Consider the following 18,856-nt stretch of genomic DNA (forward strand, 5'->3'; position numbering starts at 1 on the left):
TTCTATTTATTCATTCAGTACTGGGGATCCAACACCCAGTGCCCTTGTACATGGCAGGCAAGTGCCACCACTGAACTATATCCCCAGCCCTGTTTGTTTTAATTGGAGCCCAGAACCAGACAATTCCTCTCAACAGGGTCAAACTAGCTTATTTTCTGCATTCTCCATTTCCACAGAGGTGTGTATTCTCAATACTGTATTTGCTGCCTGGCCATGTTCCCTTCTTCCTCTACATGCTATCCTATTTGTAATCTTATTTTTTAAAAAACATTTGACTTTCTACTTGGTGGCACCCACTTAATAGTTATGTGCTTTCTAACTTGTTTTCCCAGAGGAGTAAAAGTTCTTTTTGAACACTTACACATGCTAAGAACAATGCTAAAATCCTCCATATGAATTATTTCTTATAGTTCACTTGGTACATTTTATAGATGAAGACAGAGGCTTATATTAAGACCACACATCTAGGAAGTGGTAGGACAGGGATATGAACCTAAGCAGTCTAACTCTAGGAATGGTACTCTTATCTTACTCATTCATATTGTTTGTGTATTGGGCTTTTGAGCCAATAAAGAAAGTCTGGAAGCCCCAGGAAAGCCTGGACTTGGATTGTCAGATTTAACAAATAAAAGTATAGGATACCCAGTTAAATGGGAATTTCAGATAAATAACATACTTTAAAAATACTTTTAAAAAATAAGTATGTCTCATACAATATTTGGGATATACTTACACTAAAAATTATTGTTAGTCTGAAATTTACATTTAACGAGTCACCCTGTGTTCTTTCTGGCAACACCAGGCAAGGAAGCTTGCCGAGCAGAGCCTGGGACTTCCCCACAGAATTGATATCAAAATGCATTTTGGGCCAATTGAAAATATTCCTTCTCTTTGGAGAACTTCAGTGTATTAATTCTTTAAAATGACAAATATCTATAACACCTGCCAAGAATTTATTCACAAATTAAGGTGTTTGCTTCTGTGTTGATAATGAGATTGATTTTCATCTGAATATATTTTAAGGGATAACTTAACTCACTAGCCAGGGATATTTTATTTCTTTATATCACCTATCCTAATATTAGCAATTGCTACATTTCACTTTAATAAAAAATAAATCCAAAGACTCATTTTATTTAGACAAACTGAAAATAAAACTAAGACATAAATTCACGAGGCTTTTTGTGTTGTCCTAAACAATTCTTCCAGCTTTCAACCCAAGGCAGTATCATTTATAGAATGATTAATATAACAAGAAATTATTTCTCAGTAACAAAGGGGATCATTAAACTCTTGGGGCTCTTTGAAAAATTACTTTGATTATTCAATCACTAGCCTGTACAAAAGCAGAGATAAGAAAGGAATGAAAATACAAACACAAATGAATGGTTATTACCTCTTTTATAAGAAAACAATAAAAACAGTGGCTAGAACCATATTGAACAGAACCAAGAAGTAGTGGTTAAGTTTTTAGACACAAAGTTGCCATTCACTAAGATACAGTTTATTCTCAAACTCCATAAAGTCAGTAAATATGACCATCTGACTACTCTCTTTAAATGGTAAAGTTATCAGTGTTAAAGGAAACAAAGACTCATAGAAACTGCCAAAGATCATTTATAAAACATCTCCCTTTTTTGGGATCAACACATTGCTAAACTTCAGTGATTCCCTCTTTCTCAACTTAATATGAACACAGATCCCTCCAAATCTATTTTATTTTAGTTATATAAAAATTAACAAACTTTGGCTTCCTTACAGACATTCTGTACTTATATTTAAAAGAGTGATTAAAAACGGTACTGAATATGAATCACTTCTGTAAAGTTTTAATGAGAAACATTCCACCAAGGTGCTATTCCTTGGGAAAATTCTACAAAAACTGAATTTTATAAACAGTTACTTATTTTGATAGAAGTTCCACTTATAAATAGCAGCCATTGCTTCACTGCCTACAACACTGCAGGCTATCACATTTTATGTTTAGAATTCAAATGTTTGAAGATCAGATTTTCTAGTAAGTGTTAAAACAATAAAGATGGGTTAGTTACCCAAGGTTAAAGGAGACAGCTGACTTCCATGATTTTATTGTTCAGACAGATACCCACAACTACTGGATTTATGCTAATGAGCGTGACAACATTTATATTTTTTGTTTAAAGAGGAAGCAACATTAATCTGGTGTAAGGTAGTTGCAGCAACAGGACTTACTGAGGCTCTTTTGTGGTCAAGGGACAAACTATCACAGGATGTTGGTACAGGAGAGACTTTCAAGTTAAAACAAACCTGAGGAAAGTGTGCTATTTAGAGGCTGAGATAACACTGCTCCTCAATCTACTGTGGTGAGATGGTGTTTTCTGAGGCCCATGTGGAATAATTCAGACCAGAACAGACCTATATGTAAACAGGGGATGCTGGCTGTGTCATGCTGCTCCTAATAAGTGACTAACAGCATTGAAATGAAAGGAGGATGAATGCATTTTAATAATGGGGAGATGGACCTTCTGCAAGTAAGAAGTCTTAAGCACATTAAAATCCATCTCTACTAGGAAACATTTTGCTGTCTGAACAAAGCAAAATGAGGACTGTGGTTTGAGAATTCTCAGGGCCAGGAATGAGAACAGAGAAGGGCAACATTTAAAGTAAGGGGAGGTAATATTTTGCATCTTTCTTTCTAGGCAGGCTGAACATTTCCTGACAAGCCTGGTGCTACTTAGGAGCCAGCTACCCTGAGTTCTACGACTATTCGATAAAACAGAAGTCTGGGCATGGGACTAAAAATGAGGTGGGGATTGGTGCCAGAAAGTATCACTGCTAGTATTCACAGAGGGAAGAGGGGTACAGTAGGAATTTTTATTTCTGCTCTTCCTTTGGAGTAGGGGCAGCTAGACAAAATCCTAAGCCAGGGCTGATAATGGTCACTTAGCATACCAATACGCTTGCAAATTAACTCCAGATAGCTGCTCTTCATTAAACAATTCTGTACACCACTCATGAGCTATACATGTTGGATTCCCTACCCACAAAACATTAGTTTCAGGATACAAGAAAAACCTTTCTTTCATGTTTGCTCTCCCCCATCCTGAATCTTCCAGGGTGACTCATAATTTTCCCAACTAGGAATGAAAAAGAAAACATTTTGAACAGATATTGATGTAGACCAGGGACTCAGCACAGGAACACGGCATGAACTTTGACATATATCCACACAGATGTCTCTGGAGAGTTAACATTCAGTCCAACCTCTGTGTGGCTGCCTGGGAGCCCAGGATTTAAAAGCATACACTACTTAGAGAATAGACTCCCTTTATCACCATGTCAGATAAACACCCAATAGGAGCCATAAACATTAGGACTTCAGAAATCTCTTGGCTGACCCTTCTTCCTCCTCCATACATGGTGTCAGAGCTCTTCAATGAAGAATCGCCACAACAATAAAGACACTTGATTTCAAGGTACATACATAATCTGCCAAGCAGGTACTACAGTGGCTAATAGTATAATGATCCCACTTTAGCAACTAGTAAGCCACTTGAGTTGTTTGTTCCTATCTTCTTGATGCTAAGTGGCGCCAACAGAGAGATTATTTGAGAAGAAAAAAACTGAATCACAGATTAAATGAAAAGTTTCTAAAAGAATGTGTGGTGGTAACCAAGCCCTGACTCTGGAAATGTAGTCAGAAACCACCACTCTTGAGCCCTAGGGCAAGGAGCATAGTGTATAGAAAATTTTGCAAAACCTAGCACCAGTTCTTCCTTCAGAGGGCTCAAAAAAGCTTGCTTCTAAAATAACCCATACATGCACTGACAAAAATGCCAGGGAAGCCAAACATTCTCTGCAGCTGTTTTTCCACTGGCAAACGTACAAGTGCATGTTTGTTCAGTTGTAAGCCTCCCCCACAGACTTCTGCCTTGGAGATGGGGGTGCGAATGGTGAACTGTATTTTTCCAAATAAGGAAAATCAAATCACCAGGAGGCAAGAGCCTACTTCTCCCACCCTTTAGTGACAACATCCCTAATTAAGTCAACTTCAAAGGGACTAAATTGGTGCCTGCAGGTCAGAGGTCAAACCCATGGTTTATAATCTTATCAGAAGCCAGATACAACCTACTTACCTGAATAAAACCCCAAATCATCAATCCCCACCCTCCCTTCCCAAGAAGGGGAACAGATTTAAGTCCTTTTCTTCTTTTCACCATAGTAACTTGAAGAGTCAAAGAAGGTAGTGTGGGAGGAAGGAGCATTCTGTTTCATCTTAAAAAATAAAGATCTCTGTAAGTGTCATCTGAAGTTGTATAATTTTTTTTTTTTTTTCAGTTCTCTGGTGTGGTTGCCTCCAGAGGCTCATCTTCTTCGCCAAAGCTCAGCTTGTCACCTAGCCCCTCATACTGCTTGCTGATACCGCCTGCAGAGTCCATGAACATGTTAGGGATGTCTTTGCCAAAGTAAATCTTGCTGTTGGAAGCAATGGCTTTATATTTCATCAGCTGTAGATATTCTGGTGTCAGCTTCAACTGTGACAAAAAGGAAAGCCTTAAGTGGGATTATATTGGAGAAATTTTTTGGCTGCACCCCTTCAATTTTCATATGCAAAGAGTTTCTATCAAAGAAATATGCCCCTTTCTACTTTCCATGGGCTCCTTGTTTATATTAGTAACAGTGGAGCCATTTCTTTTAGGAGGAAGTAATCTAAGCTCTTCAAGACAGAGTGGCAAGAGCTGTAGAAATTTCCATGTTTAACATCAAAAATTAAATTTCTATTAAAATCTCCTATCAAAGGAAAATACCTGACCCACACCAAACTGGAGTCCTCAATTCTGGCCCCAAGGGGCTCTAGGTGGTGACAGTCATTTAATACCAGATACTCTCAAGCAATATAAACCCAAATCTAAAGACACGTCTTCATCAGGCTGGGCCTTTACCTTATTTGCTTCAGCTGTTTTCAAAGCAGTGTAGCACTCAGCGTCAGCTTTTGCCTTCTCCCGGGCCAGAAATGCAGCATCTGAGGGGGAAGGAATGTAGGAAATTGGTTGAAGTGCAAAAACTGGACTTTGCAGGAAATGGAAGACTATGTTCTGAGGGATGGGGATGTAGCTCAGTGACAGAGCACCTGCCTAACATGTGCAAGGCCCTGGTTTGATCCCTAGCACTGGGAGGTTGGAGGGACTATTGTGGTTCTTGCCCCTATAACTCTTGCTCTGCCTCTTTGCCTCTATAGCCTTGGGGAGATTGTTTCCCCCCATCTCCGCCCTTCTCTCTCTCTCTCTCTGCTTTGGATTTTTTTTTTTTTTTTGAGAGAGAGAGAATTTTTTTAATATTTATTTTTCAGTTTTTAGTGGACACAACATCTTTATTTTATTTTTACGTGGTGCTGAGGATCGAACCCAGTGCCTCACACATGCCAGGCGAGTGCGCTACCACTTGAGCCACATCCCGAGCCCCTGCTTTGGTTTCTTTTGGCATTTTATACTAGCTGGTGTAAGGATCAACCAAAGTTGAAAAAGTGCTTTGAAAGTACCTACCTAGGATGGGGACTAGTTATGCACAAGTCTGTTGCTGGGGGCAAAATCATACATGTTAACAGCATAACCTAAAAAAGTACAGCTACTCAGAGACACTTCCTACTTCCACATGCTTCCTTTTTTTGTAGCTCCACATCTGTGAAGCAAAGCAGTGGGTCCCTGCCTCAGGCTTCAGTTTCAGAGCTCTCCACCTATCCCTCTCCTGCTACTTAGCAAAAGCAAGTGAAGCCCAAAGGCGGCTCTGAATATAGCCAGTGGATGAATCACCTTAAAACTGAATACCATCAATACAAAATTGTTCAATTCCTTTCCAAAATCATTTCCTTGTTATTTCTTTTTTTATTTGTTCTTTTTAGTTATACATGACAGTAGCATGTACTTTAACATATCATACACACATGGAACAAAACTTCCCATTCTTGTGGTTGTACATGATGTGGAGTTACACTGGTCATGTATTCATATATGAACATAGGAAAGTTATGTCTGATTCATTCTACTGTCTTTCCCATTCCTATCCTCTTTTTAATTTCTATCAATTATTTAAAAATATTTATAGCCCAAGGGCAGTGCCCATGCCGGCAATATCATTTGACTTGGGGGGATGAGGTAGGAGGATTGTACGTTCTAGGCTAACCTGGGCAACTCAGGAAGACCCTGTCTTAAATTTAAAAAAAGGCGGGGAGGGCCTAGAAACATGGTTTAGTGGTAGAGTACCCATGGATTCAAACCCCAGTACCGGAGCCAGGTGTAGTGGCACACGCCTGTAATCCTAGTGGCTTAGGAGGTTGAGACAGGAGGAACTCTAGTTCAAAGCCAGCCTCAGCAATGGCGAGGCATTAAGCAACTCAGTGAGACTCTGTCTCTAAATAAAAAATACAAAATAGGGCTGGGGATGTGGCTCAGTGGCCGAGTGCCCCTGAGTTCAATCCCCAGTACCAAACAACAACAACAAAAGCCAATACAGGGAAAAAACATTTCTAATTAACAATGATTAAACTGGCACAACTCTAGAGAGAATTACATACAGTGGTCAAGACTAATACATGTCTGGATTCAGATCTATTTAATCCCACTCTGCAAATGATATGCCTCTCGACTTAGTTGGTACTAACTTTCTGTCAAGCTGATGAAAAATTTTTGATGTGTGCCCCCTTGCCTTGGGAATGAGGTCAGCCACATGTACTATCTGTAGCAAACCACCTGGGAAGAAAGGTCAGTCTGTGGGGGTCTTAACTGCATGCCTTCAGCATGACCCTATGGTGAAGGAACCTGTAGTCTTGCTGTAGTCTGGCTGCCATGGGAAAATTCAACTGGCCTTAGTACCTGATGACAGGTATATATAAAAAATAAACATGTATCATTTAGCTGAGTGCAGTGGCACATGCCAATAATATTAGCTACTTGGGGGTGCTGAGGCAGGAGGATCACAAGTTCAAAGCCAGAAATAAAATAACACAAAAAGAGCTGGGAATGCAGCTCAGTGGTACAGTATCCCTGGATTCAATCCCAAATCCCCAGTACTGAGAAAAAAACAAAACAAAACTGCTGTTTTGCTAAGAGATCCTGAATGAGAAGCCACTGATCTGTGAAATCCTAACTGGCTCCTCAGTAGGTCCTTGAAAACCTTACAAGTCCCATAATGAATATAACTGGACATAACACTTTGTAGCCTAAGGATCCATTTTTGTCCTAAAATTTGCTTGACAAAAGGACCACATGAGATAAAAGGTGGGTAGTGGGAAAGAGGTGAAGGCTTAGGAGCAAGAACTGAAGGTGAATGATATTCAGAAAAACTAGCAAAGAAAACACTTTAGCTTTAGTGTTGTTGGTTTTGAATTTTCTTTCTTTTTTTTGTGGTATGTGGTATTGGAGATTAAATCTAGGGGCACTTTATTATTACTGAGCTGCATTCACAGCCCTCTTTATTTTTATTTTGAAACAGGGTCTAAGTTGCTGCCCTTGAACTGGTGATGCTCCTGCCTCAGCCTCCTGAGTAGTTAGGATTACAGGCATGTGCCACCATGCCAGGCTTTAAAAAAACATGTTTTCTTCAAAGCCAACTTAGTATCTGCTTAGACCTTGAGAGCAGACTTAAAGATCAAAATAATGGCATGGACTGATTTTAAAGGAGTGGGTGGCTGAGGCAAGGGGGACCAGCTGCTATTCTGGCCCAGTTTCTATAGTTTACTCCCAATGCTCAGAGGCCCCTGCTAAACCTGTGAGCTCCAAAACAGCAGGGACAGTGACTTCCCTTTTCCTTATATTTCATAAAATGCCTGGCACACAAAGGCACTCAACCAGAATTTGCTGAATGAATGAATGCTCTCTAAAGTAGAATGCTGAATGTTATCCTGGCTGAAATATCCAAACACAGAGTCTAAGCACAGAGTAAAACACACATTTCAGAGAGATTATGACATCCTAGAAACAAAGACTAAAAAGCAAAGGAAACAACTCTCTCACCCACTTGCCAAAAAATAGAGGCTGAGTGAAACTCAGGCATCAATGTTACTTCTGCTTACCTTCAATTTCTGAGATCCTCTTTTCAGTTTCCTTCTCCATCACCTTCTGCCCATAGGTGATTTCTGCAACCTGAGCTACTTTTTCTGCTTCTATAAATTAAGTTGAGAAAAGACTTACAGCTCTGACACTTCAAGTCTGACTAATTTCACTTTCTACCTGATCTGAGTGCCCTGTGCATGACAATGGATATGCTCAGATGGAGAGCTGCTTTCCCCATGGGGCACCTGTGACAGGCACATGTGGGCAGAGATCGAATGAGAAGTGAGTGTAGCAACACATCATCAGTGCAAGATAGTAACCAATAGTAACTGGCCCCAGGGAGAAGAATCATTTCTCTGAAGAAGGTGAGGAACAAGTCCTGACTTCTCTCCCAAGTCACAGGTATACTTCTTCCCAAATAATATTTTAAGGACACTTCATTTTAGGAAGTAGTTGGGTTGGTTGTTGATAATGCAGTGTAGTGATCAGGAGCACAGTCTAGAGCAAGAATCTCTGAACTTGAACCCAGTCCCACCTCTACTTGCCACAGGACTCTGTTATTCAACTTCTCTCTGCTTCAGTTCAGGTAATAAGACCAATTATGGTAGCTACTTCACATGACAGTTGTGAGGACTTAGTTCCTTCACATATGAAGTGCTTAGAGAAGAACATGACTCATAGTAAGTACCCATTAAGTGTCAGCCATTATTATTATTATGACTTATGACTAATAGAAAGGGCTCCTTCCATTTATGAAATAGGTAGAAACTCAAAACTTATTACCCTGGCCATGATCTAACAGTTTCAACTTTGCTTCTGGGACATGAATGCCTCTCTGGTGTGGTGGAAATGTTTTGGAAGACTATGTAGTTTATTCATGCCTGGGCCTTCCCTGCATCTTTCCATCATTTCCAGCCCTTCCACCCTGAAAGGGAGATCACAGAACCACATTCAGACCAATGAGGGCCTTCTTCCGCTCTGTCTCAGCCTCCTTCTCCACCACCTTCTGTTTCTGGGCTGCAATAAGAAGCTTTGTCTTCTCACTTTCCCTGAGGGGGAAAAATATGCAGCTGTGAGGCTATAAAAGAAAAGCCGCTGCAGTACTTCACTGTCCCCTGGAGAAGCCAAACTCTTCCAGTGAGGAGAAGCATACTATAATTTCTTGCTCTCTCCTGGAAGAATGTTCAATGGCCCAGGTAAAAGCTTATCTGTTGCAGATAGTGGCTCTTTCTCTTCCAAGCTAACTCATTTATAGGAAATTAAACATAATGTAACAGCTGGGCATGAAGGTACATGCCTATAGCTTCAGCTACACAGAAGAGGCAGAATGACTGCTTAAGCCTAGGAGTTTAAGCCTAGTCTGATCCCATCTCAAAACAAAACAAAAACAAAAACATAATGTACTTTTAGTCAAATGGACCTGCTATCTACTTACTCATCTTTCCCTCCTACCTCCACATTTAGCATGAGCCACTGAACATGAAGAAGGCTCCAGGCCTTTTAAAAGCATCCTGCTCCACACAGCTCATTCTCTCAGTTAAGGAGTCCCTGTGGGGGCAGTGACATGCCTGTGTAGTGGAGTAGGCTATCATAAATGCTCAAGAAAGGGAATAACCAAAAAGCCTGGCACAGTTTTGGTTAACTCTGAGATGGGAAAGGTGGGAGGTGGTAGAGTGTGGCGGTCAGTTAGGCCTAGGGCATACTCACATCAACTCGTAGTTCCTGCGGATGGCCTCAGGTATATTAGGCTTTGTCACCCGCACAGCCTGGAGAAAGATACAAATAGCAAACAATGGGAAAGTGAGGGTGGAAAGATATATAAACTCCTATAGAGCCTACATATTCCTGCATAAAAAGGACATCCCTTGGAAGAGATGACCGTATTCTCCTACTGTGGCAATGCTTACTTGGATGACAAGCCCAGGGGCCATTGAAGTCAGGTCCTGTTGCAAAGCCAGTTTGAGATTTTCATCAATCTGGTCTGGAATCAATAAACACACACAAAAAAGAAATGTTATACTTTCTAGATTGGGGAGGGTAGGATGGAGGTAAAGTACAAATGAAAATAGCAGCCCAAAAACATAGGCAAAAGGTCTTCCTAATAATATCATACTGCAAAGCCCAGAAACATAAGGGTGTTCTGCACCCCTTATTTATTTATTTTTTTCGGCAGTGTAGGGGATTGAATCCAGGGCCTTGTGCATGCTAGGCAAGTACTATGGTCATTTATCAGACCAAATTATATCTGAGTCAAGGTAGAAAACTGTTGCCTTGGGCTAGTAACTTACTGGGGTAATCTAGAAGAAATATTTTGCAAAGCATTTCAGTAATACTGATGGTAAGTTGCTTATATGTTATACTGATATTGATAAATTCTAATTAAATCATATTACTGGGCTGGGGATGTGGCTCAAGCAGTAACGCGCTCGCCTGGCATGCGTGCGACGCTGGGTTCGATCCTCAGTACCACATAAAAATAAAATAAAGATGTTGTGTCCACCGAAAACTGAAAAATAAATATTAAAAAAATTCTCTCTCTCTCTCTTAAAAAAAAAATCATATTACGAAGTAAACACAAGTGGTTCTTCAGGTAAAGTTCTGAACAAGTATTAGAAACTATTATTATATCATGGTCAAAGAAGATGAAGCATAGTAAGAAGTGATAAAAATAATGCAGAGTCATGTTTAAAGATGAGGCTGAGAGAGTTCTGAGTAGTTCAAGGAACATTAGAGATACGAATTTCTCCTTTATGAATATACACAGATTCTAAGTAAAACAGTGCTTGCCAGCACGACTGAAATTCAGAAAGAAAAAAGTATCAAAGCAAATACATTTTCCTGGTTCCTCTGTATAAAAGCCACACTTCACTGAGCTACCAAGTTTATCTATAACACAGTAAAAAGTATTTAAATACAAGACAACTTAGTATTTTAATTTTCTCTTCAGGGACATTAGGAATTCTTTCCCTTTTGTTGTTTCAAATGCTTCAAAATGTTCATCAAAGGCACTATTCTAAAACAATGGCTAGAGAGAAAATTAATATTTCATAAAATTCTATTAGTTTGAGGTAAAAAAAAATCAATAACAAATTTGCCAGTTTTTCCTTGAAGGTACAATTCCAAAAGCAAGGAAAGAATACAAACCCTATAAAATGAATTTACATTCAGTTTTCCACTGCATAAAAATAAAGTGATTCTGATGATTTCCTAAATCTTAGACAATGCAAAAGGTTATTTGTCTAAGCAAATGGTCACAGGCAATATAAATGATTCCTCCTTCTGTCCATTAATAAAAAATACTTTTAGGTTTGAGGTGTAGTTCAGTGGCAGAGTACTTGCCTAGCATGCACGAGGTTTCTGATTCCATCTCTGGTACCACAAAACAAAACAAAAGAAAAATAAAAAACTCTAAAACCCACATAGGGCCTTTTTATATGGACTCCAGGGAAAAAATCATCATCCAGTGTTAGCATCAAGAAAAATTCATTTACTTCTATCATTGGCTACTAGAAAAATCTAGAAGCAAGTTTAAACAGAATACCATAAAGGAGCTGTAACAATTACTGAAATGTCTCCTTCCTTTGTTGCTAAAGTCAGGTTGGGTTTCCTTTGATCAGGTAAAAAGGACAAAGGTGTCAACTTAAGTATGTGGATCCTTTTTCTTTAAACCATTTTCCTGTTCATCTCTTTAGGGACAGAGTGGCATGGTGGGGGGGAAGCAAAACATAAAGGTTCTAAGAACTGTAAAAAGTTAAATTCTTGTCTCACTTTTAGAATTATAGAACCATAGCATTTTCATCACCCATCCCTGGGGCCCTTCACTTGGTGTGGTGTGGTACATAGAGAACACTGAATTAATAGCCAGCAGAGAAAGGTTCTAGTTTCAGCTCTGCTACCAACTAGCAATTAGCTCATAACTTTCTTGCTTTGGGCCTCAGTACACTTATCTTAAAATGAGAATGTTGGGAGGATAACCTCTAAGGTTCTTCTAGAAATGATGGTATCTTCATTACAGAATGATATTTTAGGGGAAGAGAAAACACTTTTCCGTTCCAGTTCTCTGAATCCAGTCAAAAGTGAATACTCTATTCTACTATTATTTTTTTTTCAAGGATCTTCTTTCATTGACATTAATATTTTCCAGGAACTCCTTAGAAATGAGTTCCTAAATACTATCTATCTTATCTTGTGGGAGCTAGGAGGCAGGTAGTGGTGTGATATAGGATTGCTAAAGCCTGGTATGAATGGGGAAGGGGGACTTTCTTACCAAACAGCTCAATGTAGACTTCTTGAAGTGTATGTACACTGCAGAACTGGTTCAGCTCGTGATGGATCTTGTTGAAGATGAGGGCCTTGTCATAGTCAGCAGTATAGTTCTTCACTATATCATACACTGGGTGAGGGAGGAGAGTTCAGTATAAGAAAATGTAAGATTCCAAACTCCTCAAACTTTCTAAGACACAGCAACTGTCCCTTCATGAGACACCAAGAGACAGGCAGATATAGGGGAATTAAGCGAGTGGAGCGGGTACACTGGAAGAATACCTGCATTTGGTACCAGGAAGTTCACCACTTCAATTCTGTCAAAGTAGATCATCACACCACCACTATTGGAGGAAGAAGGGACAAAGACACTAATAAGTTCTAGAATATTGTGCAATCTCCAGATTGCACAAGATATGTGATTGGCAGAAAAGGAGCAGACATATTTGTGGGACATCAGAGCTCATATAAACAACCTAATCTGAGAAATTACACCTCCCAAAAACACCTCCACAAGAACTAGTGATACTTTTGGGATATCAGTAAGAAAAGAGCAGTTCATATCTTTTGAATCAGCAATGCCTTTTGATGAAAGCAATGGACTGCAGGGAGTAGACTAAGGAAGGTAAAGAAGTTTTCAGAACACACAAGTCCACTGTGTAATTTTATGGTGTTTCTCACTTTGGCCTTGCCATCATTCTCGTTCAGCCCTCCCTTACCCCCTCAAACATTCATTATTAAGAACAATTTCTCAACATGGCATTCTAGCCCCTCCCAAACCCTCCTGGATCCTCTCTACTACACTCCATTACTTGGTCAAGTTAGAATAGAGGGGCAGGAATATGATAAAACCATCACAACACAGTGTCACTGTCTCTTACTTCAGCCACTCAGAAAGTCCTTTCCCTTACTTATTGGGGTTTAGCTTTATTCTGGGTATTTTACCTGGTTCCACAGGGAACATTCTTCACCTCGTCTGTCTGGAGTGTGGTCTAGAAACAGAGGAACATCAAATACTTTAAGATGGACCGTGACAAACAGTGAAATTTACTATTTGGAATCCCAAATACCCTTGTCCTTAACTACTTGTTTGGGTTAAACTTTGCCTTTGTTAAACATGAATAACTCACCTAATCCCCCTTTACAGTATGTGCATCTAAACCAGATAAAGGTACCTAACCTACCTTCACTGTAAGGGAACCACATTTGAACAGCCAAATAATGGTTTAGGTGAAAGACCCTGGATTAGGAGTCTTAAACTGTGTGTTTTGAAACAGCAATTCCTATTTAACCTGTCTTAGACTTCAGTACTTGCTTAGCCTGTCCTCAGGATTACTGCCAAACTCAAATGAGTAATATACTTGAATACATTTTTAAAACCATAAAAGAAAAATGACTATGAGGTATTCTAGGACATTTTGCTGGTTCAGTTGAGAAGTTATTCTTGAAATCTGATTTTTTCTTACATGGACATATCTCAGAGATGTCTAGTCTATCTTAGCCATGTTGAGATCTGTCACTTATAACCTTTTTTTTTGTTGTTGTTTTTCTATTAGTATTGGGGATTGAACCTAGGGGTGCTTTACCACTGAGTATGTCCCTAGTCCTATTTTTTCTTTTGAGACAGGGTCTGACTAAGTTGCTGGGGCTGGTCTTGAACTTGTGATCTTCTTACTCAAATTCCCTAATAGCTGGGAATTACTGGTGTGCTGGACATTCTACAGCTCATTTTACTCTTACTTCAGATGTTATTACCCCTCACTAATCCAGCTTCCCTCTTCCGCCTAAAAAGTTATTTCACATTTCTGAAGTTTAAATAAGAACCAGCAAAATTACCATGCTTTATTTCTATCTATCATGGTAGTCTGTGCTCTAAAAAACACAGGCATACATATATATACACTAGACTTTTCTTCTATATTTTCAGAAGAATCTTCTCTGGTTTTGTCTTGAAGTGAAGAAGTAGTTTCCATATGGGGCTAATGGTCCAAGGCAAGGCAATGATGATTCCATTCAGCTACTTCAATAATCAAGTAAAGCTCCAAGAGCCTCACTGTGTTTGCATACCCATGTGTGTTTGTGATACTTAAATCAGTCTCTGAAAAGGCATTTTATTTACCCAATGGCTCAATAATTTCAAATCATGTTATTATCAACAATCCAAATTTGTAGTCATTCAACCATACCACACAAGCCAAGTGTACCTGCACAGACTTATATGATGTGATGAAAGGGAGCATGAGATGGAAACCAGGGCCACTGGTGGAAGTCAGCAGGGCACCGCCTCTGCAGAGGAGGGAGAGAGAGGAAGGTTCAGTGTAGTAACAGGATCTATTACATTAAGACCACGTGGGCTAACTTTTTCTTCAGTCCTATAAACATTTAATATAGAGTGACACATGACACAGTCACATCCAGAGATCCTTTTCTTCCTCTTGCTTCAACACTAGGAACCCTGAAAGTAAGCTTTTGCACTAAGAAAAACAGGCACATGGGTGAAGTGAAATGAAGACAGTAAACTGGGTGCAATGGTGCACGCCTTTAATCCCAGCAACTCCAGAGGCTGAGACAGGATTGCAAGTTTGAGGATAGGCTCAGCAACCAAAAAAAAATTTTTTTTGTGAGACTTTGTCTCAAAATAAAAATAAAAAAGAGCTGGGGATGATGTAGCTCAGTGGAAAAGTGCCCCTGTATTAGATCCCCAATACCGACCCCCCCTTCCCCACAAAAAAGGGACAGCAGAATCCCTGGCTATATTCAAGATAAGAGAGGAAGTCTTTTTCATTTAATCATCATCTGTTGAGCTTGTGGCAATTCTTTAGGGAACATAAATGAAGTGATACACCATAAATTAATTGCATTGTTTTTGAGAGTTCAGTGACATGGCCAACTAAAAGAATAATTTTATGTATACACTATAAGTCATTTAAATATATTTATCTGACAATATTGAGTTACCTTCCTAATCAGGTTGTTTGTAATGATAACCTGTTTGGGGAACAAATAAATTGATGGTGGGGAGAAAAAACTAAAAAGGACCTTAGAAAGTAGGGGAGAATTCAATCAGAATTAAAAAAAATTTTTTTTGGGGGGGCACTGTGGATTGAATCTAGGGCCTTGTGCATGCTAAGCATGCTTTTACCACTTAGCTACATCCCTAGACTCAATCAGAGTTTTAGAAGTTGCTATTGGCAATCCAGAAATAATCATCATAGGGCACATTTAAGAAGAGGTTCATAAAGACTTAAAGCAAAAGCTTTGGCCATGGAGGATACTAAAAGGAAATCAAACCAAGATTTACAAGTGTTTCTTTGCTTTACACTGTGAAGTCAAATTTAATTTAAAAAAGAATAACATAAACAATGATATAGGGGCTGGGGTTGTGGCTCAGTGGTAGAGCGCTTGCCTAGCATGCATGAGGCACTGGGTTCGATCCCCAGGACCACATAAATGTAAAATAAAGATATTGTGTCCACCTAAAACAAAACAAAGACAAAAAAAGTGTTTTAAAAATAAAACAACACCAAAAAAAAAAAAAAAACCAACAATGATATAATTGTAGGAACCATTATCTTAAGGTTTGCCTTGACTGATACAGATCAACTTGCAGAACCTTTTGTTTTCCCCAAAATGTTCATTCTAAAAGAGACTCCCAAATTATCAGAGTAGGCTATCTTCTCAAGTTGCCATCAAGAGCTGGGACTCAGATGGCTTTTCTAGAGGTAACTTGATAGTGTTGAGCTAAGCCTCCCAGAAGTATGTTTGAGACGATAATAGTTCAGGGATGATCAGGAAAGAGTGCTGCTTTTGTCTCTGAGTCTATATACACATTTATCCATCACCAATACTAAGGGAAGTTCTAAATATGCATACAAACACACTTGCATATTCACACACCTGGTTTGTCTTGGTCACTGACACAAAAAGCTCAATCTAAAAACACTGCTGTATGCGATAACATATAAACTTAGCAAAATCTGCTATAGTAACTAAAAAAGGGAGCCATTTAACAGGAGGTTGAAAGTTTCTACCTGTCTCTGCCTTACCTGTAATATACCCCAATGTGTCCCTCTTCTATCTTGTGCACAGCTGAGAAGAGAGAAGCACAAAAGAAACTGGAAGCCACCGCCACAACTGCTCCCAACTGAGCCATCAGTGAACCTTTATCCTAGGGAAAAGATGTGGGAAAATGTGTATGGCCAGACGTGCAGGAGAAAAGCCATGCTAGTGAGTGCCTCACCAAATGAGGCTCCCTGAAAGTGACTCATATGCAGTCTACTGTAGTAGGAACATAAGGCTACATCTACAACTCATTTCATCCTTGCTCTCAGTCAACATTCCCATTCCCTAACAGTGGAATTATGTTCCCCATCACAGTGAAGAAGCAATGGCTTCAGTCCTTGTCCAAGTAAGAACCAGTGCCAATTGGGCAGGGTTCGGAACACAGCCTTAACTTCCTGTGAACATGAATGTGCTGTTACTGGAGCCTCACACTAGTAAAAGGAAGGGCGCCAGCTGCAGTATGCTGGCCCAAATTACAGGGGATGTCAAATGACAGGCAGTTGTGGCTATGTAATTCTGGTCAGGGCCTCCCAGTTCTAATTGCCTGCCATTTCAGAGGAAACCATCATTTACTCATTTCAGATGCTAGAGACAGAAGCAGCAAGCAGCAAAGTTCCAAAGTGGGATCCGCTGGCCTTTCATCCACCTTCCCAGTTATTCATTTGGACCTAAACGGGATGGAACTGTGAACTGAAGCCACTCTCTTGCCCATATCCTTTGCACTTAAGCCTGTCGTTCGGAGAAACCGGGACGGCCCAGGCTGGGAGACTGAGGGCTCCTGGGTCTAACTGCGTTCAGGCACCTGGATGTGAAAGAGCTGGCATTCAGAAACTCATTTCCTGAACCTTGAACCTAGATGACTGACAGCAAAGTTCAGTCGGATGTGCCAGGGCCCATCAGTGCAAGGCATGGATTCTGCCTCCCGGGTCTAAAATAACTGGGACGCAGATGTCTGAGGCACTTATTTTACCGTGGCCGCCTCTAGCTACCGATCTGTAGTTGCGTCCTTTTTGCAAATGCCCTTTCCACCCCCGAAATCACCTCCACCCCACCTCGCGCCCCTTCCCCGCTCTCCTCAGAGAGAGAGTCGCGCGTCCCAAGGGCTCCAAAAGCCTCCGCTCGGTCCCTCCTGGAGCTCGTGGGCAGGGAAGAGACAGAAAGGGTTTTCTTTCTCGCTCCCGAGGGGGCAGGCTGAGGGAGAAAGGCGGATAAGGCCGGAGCTCCAGAGGACCGAGGCTGAGCTCGGTCCAGAAGCCGCAACGAGGCCGGGTGCGCGCACTTAGGGGCGGGGGCCGCGTACCAGCTGTCCCTCCAGGCGCTCCGTACTCGTCCGAACCCTAGAGCAACCGCAGAAACCGCCACACCCCTCAGCACGCTGCTTCCTTCCTGGCCCGTCGCTCTGGTGACGCCATCAGTTCCCGCGAGAAGACCACACCCCCTTACCTCGACTTCGTTCGTCCGCTCCGCCCCTCGCGATCCTAGCAGTCAGTGTCCGTGGACTGCCGCCAGGGAGCGCTCGCGATTTGGTCCGCGAGGCTTTAGACCGGTGTAGGATTTCCGGGCGGGGATGGAGTGGAGAGATAGGTGGTGTCCAGCACTTAGGGAGTGAATGGCAGGACGCGCTTGGCCACGGGTATCACTTTCCCAAGTTTTGATTTTGGAGATTGCTCCGGATTCCCCTCCACGTTATGTTAAACCTGCTTCTTTTCCGTTCTTCCGGAGAAGGTACTAACGAGTCGCAACGTTCTAGTCTAGTCCTCTGCTCGACGCTTTCCCGTAGCACAGCTGAAGGAAATAATCTTGGAAACGTGCCGATTAGCACAGTGACGTCGTTAGTCAGCAATCCCTACTTTGAATTTCCATTTACAATTTTCTGGGAGATTTGTCCTTTGAGGTCCCCACAGCAACATAGAGTAACTAAGGACTTATTATTCCCAATTTTAAGGAACGGAATCTGAGAAATTAAGTGAGGTGTGGGGATAACAGCAGTCAATAGAAGCTTCCTTCCTTTATTAACTTGAGCTTCCTGCAGAGCTTGTGCGTGTCGTCCTCTCCCTGGATAGTCACTGTTTTTACGGAGGGCAGGTATTTTTCCTTTACAACCCCGGGGCTTAGGTGCGTAGGAGGTACAGATTGAAGGCATAGTGGAGCCAGGACCAGAAGCTAGACTGGGGCTCCTACTCTAAGGACCTCAGGTTGTCCTCAACCTACACTGTTCAGCAGCATCACTTTGGGGCATTTTTATTAGAGAGAGAGAGAGTGAGTGTGTGAGTGTGTGTGTGTGTGTGTCTGTGTGTGTGCGCTCAGAATTGAACCCAGGGTCTTTCACATTCTAAGAACTTGCTTTACTACTGAGCTGCACCCACAATGGGGTATTTCTGTCAGTCACTGAAGTCATTTTGTTTGGTGAAAAAACTTTGAAGTTCACTGGTAAATGCTAAACTTTTACATAGGGAAGATGGCAAGCTGGCAGTGTTAGATGAATTCTGGGCTCAGGAAAAGGA

At 40.9% G+C, this 18,856-nt stretch overlaps 1 protein-coding gene and 1 long non-coding RNA gene across 3 annotated transcripts; one reads left to right on the top strand and one right to left on the bottom strand.

The window, feature by feature from the left end:
* LOC143397626 (uncharacterized) lies at positions 1-4,787 on the top strand. Its single transcript, XR_013091184.2, has 3 exons — positions 1-178; positions 2,679-2,785; positions 4,318-4,787. It is a non-coding gene; the product is annotated as an uncharacterized LOC143397626 (long non-coding RNA).
* Erlin2 (ER lipid raft associated 2) lies at positions 1,385-17,726 on the bottom strand. 2 transcript variants are annotated; one of them, XM_076853893.1, is made up of 12 exons: positions 17,653-17,726; positions 16,337-16,458; positions 14,495-14,576; positions 13,236-13,282; positions 12,573-12,634; positions 12,295-12,420; positions 9,935-10,008; positions 9,735-9,793; positions 8,985-9,076; positions 8,048-8,137; positions 4,923-5,002; positions 1,385-4,514 (listed from the first exon to the last, which is right to left on the bottom strand). In XM_076853893.1, exons 2-12 carry the CDS (start codon positions 16,441-16,443, stop codon positions 4,314-4,316), a joined length of 1,020 nt encoding a protein of 339 aa, XP_076710008.1. In that variant the 5' UTR covers positions 16,444-16,458; positions 17,653-17,726; the 3' UTR covers positions 1,385-4,313. The 2 variants fall into 2 exon arrangements, with proteins under 2 accessions (XP_076710008.1, XP_076710009.1); XM_076853894.1 differs by lacking the exon at positions 17,653-17,726 and adding an exon at positions 17,405-17,632.
* Positions 17,727-18,856: the final 1,130 nt, after the last annotated feature.

The sequence above is a fragment of the Callospermophilus lateralis genome, chromosome 4, assembly GCF_048772815.1.
Source record: "Callospermophilus lateralis isolate mCalLat2 chromosome 4, mCalLat2.hap1, whole genome shotgun sequence".
NCBI classification, from domain to species: Eukaryota; Metazoa; Chordata; class Mammalia; order Rodentia; family Sciuridae; genus Callospermophilus; species Callospermophilus lateralis.